At 42.9% G+C, this 10,000-nt stretch overlaps 1 protein-coding gene across 2 annotated transcripts in view; it reads right to left on the reverse strand.

Moving 5' to 3' along the window:
- Positions 1–10,000, reverse strand: part of ano3 (anoctamin 3) — a gene marked incomplete at both ends in the record, with an annotated part of 52,415 nt that overhangs the window by 21,478 nt on the left and 20,937 nt on the right. The window contains 4 exons of one of the 2 annotated variants that reach the window (XM_083654578.1): positions 87–187; positions 358–510; positions 688–824; positions 4,452–4,700. In XM_083654578.1, the coding sequence (XP_083510704.1) occupies positions 87–187; positions 358–510; positions 688–824; positions 4,452–4,700 (640 nt within the window). Of the gene's footprint in view, positions 1–86; positions 188–357; positions 520–687; positions 825–4,451; positions 4,701–10,000 lie in introns of both variants that reach the window. The other variant, XM_083654579.1, reaches the window with a different exon arrangement.

The following is a 10,000-nucleotide window of genomic DNA, read 5'->3' on the forward strand; positions in this document are numbered from 1 at the left end:
CAATCAATAACAAATACAAAACAGTAACGCCCCCTTTTCCAGTGTCACCAAAGGCCCGTTCTATATACTATTCCAACAACAGTTACCTGAATGGCATCCGGATGTTCATCTGCTCTGCATATTTGCAAAGTGTATCCCAAGGAGCATGGATCTTCACAAACATAATGTCATTGTTTGTCAAGGACGGCTTTCAAGAAGAAAAGAAACACAAAAAAACCCTGAATAAAGTCAGCGTCTCTCTTCTCAAACCAAACTCTCAATAGTTTATCCTCTTCTAGTCGGCATGAATCGCATCTCTGTAATTTCCTGATTTGTCAACCCCTTTACCCATTTTTCTCTTGATTTGATATCTCCTACCTCCTTCTCCAGCATCAGGCCCTCAGCACGCAGATTCTTCTCAAAGGTGCACCTCTTCTCCACCTGCGGACTGGACTTCTTGTAGACCAGGATGTAGTCGATCCGCTTCTTTCCATCTCGGAAAAGCAGCCCAGATGTATTCGCTCGATTCTTCCTCGATCCCTGTGGAGACAGTGTTTCACCTCGGAGTCTTTACAGCAGATGCAGGTTCAAAACTGTGCTAACGCTTGATGGCCGTCAGTGGCTCAATGTCAGACTCAATCTAGTGTCACATTGTGAGAGATTTGTACCATTCTTGTAAATGAATGTGAATCTTTAGGAGTTTGGTACCTGGAGCGAATCTGTGCGTGCCTCTAATTTAGCACGGGTGATGGGCTTCTGTATCAGGAACGACTCGTCCGGCCTCGCCTCATAGGTGCTCGCCTCCAACTCCTCCACGTGCACATAGTGATCCGTGCCACCCTCCGCTGCACAGACACAGCATGATCAATAAGGTAGTCAATGAATCAGTAAGGAACTAGACAAAGTATTCTATTTCTACTAGAGTATTCGATCTGTATAAAGTCTTCTGCTGGCGCTTAAGTCAATCTTTTTCTTCATCCAATTGCCAATAATTAAGTTAGATCTGAGCTAAAAAGAAATAATAATAATCCAGGTTCGTCGAATGTGGGTGCGAGAGAGAAACATGCTGATGTAATTAAACAGATCAGCGCTCGTAGGTTGAACGAAGGACAATCCTGTTTCCTTTCCTTCCTGAATACTCACACATCCCACAGATGTACACCGATCAAATATATAGGAAGCTTCGTTAAACCCATACTGTGAAGCACGCACGCACGCACACACACACACACACACACACACACACACACACACACACACACACACACACACACAGTATGGAACAAAGAAAAAAGCCCTTATGGCATGTTGATGTTGCATTCAAGGTGGATTGAAAAATTAAATCAATTTTCTCAGGCCTGACCAAAGTTCTAAAAGAGAAGTTGCAGTTCTCCCAGAGTAAACTAATCGGGGTAGCTTTGGGGCTAGCCTCGAGAGTTCATGTAGGGAAAAAGCACTATCAGCACCAGCAGTTATGGCTGGCTCCCTCTGGATGCCAGGGTAGTACAACTGCAGCTCAGCAAGCTCCATAACTTCTGTAACAACAGGGCCCCCTTAGCAATGCTGGCTCACCACACTAGCAAATCCTGGCTTCTAGAAAATGTTACAGCATAGCTATGCTGCTTGTGCTATGTGCTTTAAAAAAACATGTCTCACGGTTTTTAGTATTGTAATTAGTTTTGGAATTTGATGTACCGATGCCTGTTCTTTGTTGTTTTGACTTGTCTGTCTGAGACCAGGGACCACAATGGAAACAAGTCTTTGACTTTATAGTGTTTTATCCTTGATGTTGTTTCTGAGATGCATGTCCTCTTCTCATGTTTTCTTTTTAGCAAACATCTAATCAAGTCAAGTCAAGTCAAGTCAAGTCAAGTCAAGTCAAGTCAAGTCAACTCAAATCAAACACTTCTTTCACACCAAGATCCAGATTTCACAACTTCATGAAGTGACTGAACCTACATGACATTCCCCAGCGAACAGCAATTCATTTTTTTATGTGCTCTACTTTTTTTCCGGTATAATACGTAATCAACTCTGGTACGGATGAGTTTCAAAGCATCATCATCAGTTCTTACGGCATTTTTTAATCAGCATTCTCCCTAATCCAGGGGGATTATTACAGAGGAGAACACTCTTATCCTCTGAAGGTTTTTGGGTCAAGACTGAGTCGTGTGCTGATCTTTAGCTAGTTCATCCCTGGAGAATAGTGAGAGATGACCCAGCTGCTTGGTATTATTGGTGTTAAGGTTAGAGTAATGGGGTACAAGGCAGGGTTATCCACCAACTTCACTTCTTTCACTCACAACTTCAATATCCTCAGAATGAATGGTGTCAAAATGATCACATACAGTATATAAAGGTGACATCAAAACACTATTGAAGTCCATGACATACCCTGAAGTCAGTGGGAAATTGATTCCAATGTGAATGATGCGTCTTCCTCAGAGACATCAATATGAACTTCCTCCACACTGAACGCCAATAGATGCATTGGCTTGGGAGATAAAAGTGTTAACTTGGCTGCAATATATATCAGGTCAGGAGTATTGGCAGTGTGGGCTATGAAGAAGATCCCAGCTATTATGGATAGGTCGTACAGCCATCTGAAATCACACTGAGATTCATGCTAAGCTGAATCTCAATGTGGACCGCCTCTGAATCGCCTCCTGCTGAAGATATGATTAAGACTGAATAATTACCCCTCTCTCACACAGACAGCTGCTGCCATTTTACCAATTCATAGCGTGGCCTATTGTTTTACTAGCAGCAGCAGCTCTTTCCCGGGCTCTCTCTCTCACTCTCTCTCTCTCTCTCTCTCTCTGAGAGAACACTAGACAGCTCTCTCCCTCACTCTCTCACTCTCTCTCTCTCTCTCACTCTCACTCTCTCTCTCTCTCTCTGAGAGAACACTAGACAGACAGCTCTCTCTCTCTCTCTCTCTCTCTCACACTCTCTCTCTCTCTCTGAGAGAACACTAGACAGCTCTCTCTCTCTCTCTCTCTCTCTCTCTGTCTCTCTCTCTCTCTCTCTCTCTCTCTCTCTCTCTCTCTCTCTCTCTCTCTCTGAGAGAACACTAGACAGCTGCGACTTTACACAATGCTTTCTAAATCCCCCCCCAAGCATTAATACAATCTGTTCAATCAATAATAGGATATTATGCGCTCGCCTAAAATGTCACCACCGCTATGAGATTTTGTGTAGTAATGGGATTCCTGTTGAGTACAATGAAATACTGTAATGAGTGTACACTGAGAAGAATATGAATAGACCATGCAGACGGTGTTAAAGGAACACTCCGCCCATTTTCAACCAGCTTTGTATCATTAGAACATCATCAGTAGTATATCAGAAAATTGTAAACGGTTTTGAAGTCTGTCATTTAATTTGACAGTTATTGAGTGTTAAAGTGTGGACCAGTGACATCACTGGTCCACACTAACTCAAATGAATAACTCATTAACTCAAATCAACTCTCAATAACTGTCAAACTAGATGAATGATGAATAGTTTGACAGTTATTGAGAGTTGATTTGAGTTAATGAGTTATTAATTTGAGTTAGTGTGGACCACACTCTAACACTCAATAACTGTCAAATTAAATGACAGACTTCAAAACCGTTTACAGTTTTCTGATATACTACTGATGTTCTAATGATACAAAGCTGGTTGAAAATGGGCGGAGTGTTCCTTTAACCAATAACAATGAATACATTGCATACAACACTTAGTGTAGGGAAGGAACAATAATATCTCACCAAACAATTCAATATGTAAGATACTGTAGGGCTCACGATTCAATACAATACGACGTGATATAAAAGCAATGACTGTGTAGAATTATTTGAGCCACCGATCTTTCTAGCGATGGCATTGGCTTGCTAAGAAACAACAATTTAAAAATGGCATTACAAAGCGCAAATAATATAATTTGGATGGAAAGCTTGTGAAATTGTGATGGTCAGGCCGTCTGTGATTACTAGAATAAAACTGCAGAATAAAATCTAATATCAAGGTACATTTTTAGCTATTTTAGCTATTCTATCACAACAACGAGAAAAAGAAAAAGAAAACATTGGCAGCAACACAAAAGAGGAAAGGTTGTTACATCAAGGTTATCACATAAGTTACAAGGTGTCATATGTCAACACCTTGTCATTTATCACATAAGTTACACGGTGTTGACATATGACACACTTAACATGTTAGACCATTAACCATTCATTCCAATTTTTCACTCAGACTAACCACAGGTTGTCGGATTTTCCGAAAGTGTACTCTGACAATAGTGAATCCGACATATAATACATTTACGACTGAAGTATTTCGGGCCCTCGTTAATGTTGTTGGGTACACCTGTTTACCCTGCCTTGAAACACAAAATTGCTACTGTGAAAAGGGTCTATTCACCAGTCTGCTTGAGAAGACACTGAAAGAACAGCCAGGTGGAGCGGTGACCAGGTGGAGCGACTGACCTGTCCTCGGGGGGAGGGTGCTGCAGGAGGTGCTGATGCTCGGGTTGAGGACCTGGACCTCGGGTTCGGTCTCGGGCGTCAGAGGCACAGACAGGAAGTGGTCGGGTTTGGGCTCGGGCGTCAGAGGCACAGACAGGAAGTGGTTGAGGTTGAGCGGGTGAGTCTGGCTCTGGGCCAGGCAGGGCAGGCTGCGGCGCGACGGCTTCAGGGTCTTCTCCTTGATGATCTCGCTGATGCTGGTGTGCATGCCTGCCGGGGGGGAGGGAGGGGGAGAGAGGCCTGTGAGTGGGTTTATCTGACATTCCTTTTGTACTTTACTTTACTTTATTTGTTTATTTGGACGGGACAGTGCATATTCATGAACATTACACAAGGCAACGTAAATAAGCCGGAGTTAGCAAGAATGCTAAATTACATCCGTAGTCCCCACAGAGAGACAGAAAAACGACAGAGGCAGCACCAGGACAGAACTAAACAGAACAATACAAAAAACAACATGAGCAATAACAAAACCAAAACGGATCAGAAACTAAAGTAAACCAAAATGAACTAAACTAGGTTAATAAGACAAGACAAAACAAAAACAAGAAGCATAACAGAGCAAACAAAACAAGAGCACTACAGTACAATTTACACATGGTCGCAGATTTGGCTATTTAAAATCCATTTTTTTACGTTGTGTTTGAAAGATGGGAATGACAGACAGTTTCTTATAGTTTGAGGTAGCAAATTCCAGATTTGGCAGCCCTGGACTGAGAGGGTGTTTTTGCCGAAGGCAGTTGTCCGGTGTGGTACTACACAGTATTGGGAACTAGGAATATCCCAGGACAGTTCACACAAATATAACACAACAACATACATGTATTATTATACATCAGACCCTTCAGCTAAAAACATTCCATGACTGCAACCCATGAATATCTATGAATATGTGTCAAAAAGACAAGAACAGACTGACAGGTGTCGTCAACATCAGCTCTAAAATGATTGGCAAAACACAGTTTAATAGTGCAAATTTAAACTAAGGATGACATCCTGCTCTATATGTTGAGAAAACATCAAACCTTTCACAACTAATTCAACAATATTTTGACTGTATTTATTTTCTACAATTGTATTGCTTATTTGAATATTGTAGTGTGTTTATACTGTATTCTATTTCCTTCAGCGAGTACAGTATGAGCAGTAGGGTATGTGTGTTTATTCCCTGCTCCTCTCCATCTCTACAGCTCTGCCCAGCTCTGCATGCACTAATCAGTCCATCAACAAGCTGCCTGGCCCAGGAGAGAAGTGGAGAAATGCTCCAGGCAATGGCTTCTGGTGTTCACTGGGTCTTGCCTCTCAGCCTGGGAGTTTATATTTAGTGTGTTGGCAGTTGTTTGATTTCCTTGATTTATTGTCTTGGTGGTTTTTGTATGTTTTTATGTTAATAATGCTTGGGTATTTTAAAAGGTTTGGTGGAGTGTTATTTTTGGTTCAGTTGGGCGTAATACTTGTAATGTATTCACTTATCTACTTATACCTATAGGTGTAGATATCATTGTTGTCAGGGGAAAACCACATTAATCTAACTAATCCTGGTGTTTTTCATGTTCTAACTTTAATCTAAGGACGACTGTGTTGAGAAAACATTTTCAAAACCAATTCAAAAATATTCTATTGTTAATTTGATCTTTTTCTACTATTGCTTATTTGAATAATGTAGTTGTGTGTATATATTATATTTCCTTTCTCCAGCTGAATCGCAGTACTTTTGCAGCAGTAAGGACTAGATTTCCCCACATGGGAGCAATAAAGACTGATCTTATCTTATTTAATAAAAAAAAACAAAGAAAGAAAATGTCAAGCTGACAAATAGAAACTCCAGAAAGCGACCGGGGGGGGGGGGGGGGGGGGGTTGAAGCAAAAAGAAAAAGTGAGAAAAATAATATCAAAACAAATCAAGGGAAAGAGTGGAGAAGAGGTGCAGGGAGGGAGAAATCACTTCAATCATTCATCGGTCCATCATCACATCCAGGGTTTCTTTCTGCCACCATGAAATGATGTCTGCACTTCACAGGAGTGCATTGGAATCAGCAGCACACCCCCTCCCCTCCCATCAAGTCACACAGGCCACTGCCTCCAGACACTGCCCAAACTAAAAAACACCATGCTCGGCAGTTCTGAAATGGATCTAGACAAATATATGTGGAATTGCAACAATTCTTTTTTACAGTTACATGGCTGCCTTTCTCATAGGCTTTCTTGTTGTTTGATTAATTTCAGTAGAGGTAGGCTACATTTCAAGGTTAGTTTAGCATTAAAGGGCCACTTTGCCGATTTTCAAATTGCTCCAAATGAGCCGTTTGCCGACAAATGAAGGTAGAGAGAGCAATAATGATAATGATAGTGATAGTAATGATAATGATAGTGATAGTGATGATAGTGATAGTGATAGTGCAGGAATAGTGACACTATGGCAAAACTGACAGCAAATGAACTTGGAGATCTCGGTCCAGGCAAGATGGAGGGAAGTTAAACATTGTTAATTTGCATAATTATATACTGCTGATTTCGTAATGCTGGTTGAAAATTGGCAGTGGCCCTTTAAGATATATAGCGATATGCAATAGTGGTGGTTTGAAAGGTTGTGGGATTAATTATTCATGGGGGAATGGCACAGTCATTATGAACTGGAATGGATGGCCAGTGGTGGGAGTGCGTCCTTACACCTGACCTTCACACCCGGTACTGCTCAGTGGTCACGCCTCTGACACCCAGAGTATGACGTGTCACGTGAGAGTATGTATTCATGAGAGCGCTCACTCTGACACAGTGCAGGGAACCAGGGAACGTGACTCCCTTTCACCTCCACTGAGCAATTCTTGCGTTCCCGAAACGTTCAGCTGCATTGATAATTCACTCTCTCTGTATCCTGGGGGCTCGCGCTGTACGCCGTGCAATAACTCATATCTGTCCCATGACATTGATCTCAGTGGGATTTCCCGTCGCTGTTGGGTGAGAAAGAAAGGGGAGCCATTTAAAGATGTAAGCTTGTAGACCCAGGGGAAGCACTAATCACGCTGTTTACTTCCTGTGCAGCCACACAGATATGAAATGAATGAAACTAGCGAGCTCCAGAATCAAGACAGCATGGCAAAGGGACCTACACACACTGAGTTTGAACAAGAGGTCTGGGAGAATATTGTCCATAACATGGGTTGTCCAGTAAGGGATAGTAAGAGCAAATTTATACATTATAAAATAATTCATAAATATTATTGGACTCTAAAAGCACTCGCCTACCACCACCCGCGGGTTCAATTCCCGGCAGCGGTACTTCCGGCTTGGTCAGATGCTCCTACAGACACAAAGGGCTGTGTCTGCGGATGGGAAGCCAGTGGGGTATGTGTCCTGGTTGCTGCAATAGCGCCTCCTCTGGTCGGACCTCTGGTCGTGGTCGCCTGTTTGGGGGGAGGGGAACTGGGGGGATAACGTGATCCTCCCATGCGCGACATCCTGCCGGTGAAACCCCTCGCTGTCAGGTGAAAAGAAGTACCGTAAATTCCGGACTATAAGCCGCACCGGTGTATAAGCCGCACCTGCAAAGTTGACTATTTTTTTCTTATATAAGCCGCACCGGACTATAAGCCGCGGGTGTTTTAATGGTATTTTTTTTTTTTGGTGTTTTAATGTTTAATTACCATATGTAAGGGTTCATGCACAGAGGGGAAAAGAGATGGCTGTTTGAGGAAGCTCCCATTTATTAACATTTCAACAAAACAACATAACACAACACCACCTGTGTTTTTTTTTACAGTGCACACAGTGTCCGCGGTGTGGTGAAAAGAGGGCAAGAGAGGAAATTAAAACAGAAGTGGATTTATAGTTAGAAAGAGTGCTAAAGAAGAGAGAATTCCGTTTTTTATTTTTTTATTTTAGTTACTCACAGTACTATTGACCAGTCCAACTCAAAAGATATTCGGCAGTTTCACTTTGAGCTCTTGTTCCGCCGCTGTCCATCAATGGTTATGACGAGTCTCGCTGGGTACAGTACGCCAAAGCGATATCCATTGACTTTAACCTTTTCGATGATGCTGTTGTATGTTGCGCGTTTCTGTTGCACCAACGCGGAGAGGTCCTGCCGGACGAAAAAGCGCGTACCCTCCCAGGTGAGGGGCTTCTTCCCCGCAGCCTGGAGGATGAGTTGACGGTCGGGCCAGCGGAGTAGGCAGATGAAGATGGCCCTCGGTGGCAGGCCGGGGTCTGGACGTGGCCGAGGCGCCCGGTGTGCCCTGTCCACCTCTGGTGGTTTCTCGCCTTCCTTCAGGTCCAGGATGTAACACAGGATTTTGCCAAGGAAAGCGTCCATGTCACCAATCTCAGCTCCCTCTTTTACATTGATCAGGCGAATGTTATTTCTTTTACTCCTGCTGATTAAGTCATCAACCTGCGTGTGCAGGGTTTCGATTTGTTTTTGCATTTTATCCACTTTCGGACTCACTGTGTTGTTTTTGTCCTCCAGTGCGCTGATGCGCTTTTCCGCATTAGAAACTCTGTTCACGGTTGCCTTTTTTTCTTTAGTGAGTGAGTGGATGGACTTCTGCACGTTTTCAAACTTGTTTTCAAGCTGCTCAAACCTCTGAGCGATGTCGGACTTAATCGATAGTGTTTCACGGAGTAAAAGTTTAGCCCAAGCCGGTGTATCTCCAGCCTCCAGCAGGTGAGTCATTTCCTCATTCATGGCGGTGATTGCTTCGTCTTTTTCTTTCTGCTTACCTGTGTTGTGTTATGTTATGTTATGTTATGTTGTTAAAAGAGGGCAAGAGAGGAAATTAAAACAGAAGTGGATTTATAGTTAGAAAGAGTGCTAAAAAAGAGAGATTTTTTTTTTTTTTTTTTTAAATCCATAGATAAGCCGCACCGTTATATAAGCCGCAGGGGCCAAAAAAGGCCAAAAAACGGGAAAAAAGCCGCGGCTTATAGTCCGGAATTTACGGTATAAGCATCAGAGGAAGCATGGTGCTAGTCTACAATTCTCCCCAGATCGGCAGAGGGGGTGGAGCAACGACCGGGACAGCAGGGGGAATTGCCAAGTTCAATTGGGGAGAAAATGGGAGAAAACCCCCCAAACACTTGATCAAAAAATAACATTAATAAATATTATTGGACTTCACTTAGACTTAAAAAGCCTGGTCTAATTCAAAGCAATGAGTGCTGGAATGATAGCCTAAAGTTCTATGGGTACTTTCCTATACCTCATGGGACTGCCCACTATACCTCATACCTCACTATACCTCATGGGACTGCCCACTATACCTCATACCTCTCTATACCTCATGGGACTGCCTACTATACCTCATACCTCTCTATACCTCATGGGACTGCCTACTATACCTCATACCTCTCTATACCTCATGGGACTGCCTACTATACCTCATACCTCACTATACCTCATGGGACTGCCCACTATACCTCATACATACCTCACTATACCTCATGGGACTGCCTACTGCGAGTGGTTGGGGCAAATGAGGAATGGTTGGATGATGGATCAGTGCTTGGTTTTG

Source organism: Poromitra crassiceps (genome assembly GCF_964638095.1).
Source record: "Poromitra crassiceps genome assembly, chromosome: 18".
NCBI classification, from domain to species: domain Eukaryota; kingdom Metazoa; phylum Chordata; class Actinopteri; order Beryciformes; family Melamphaidae; genus Poromitra; species Poromitra crassiceps.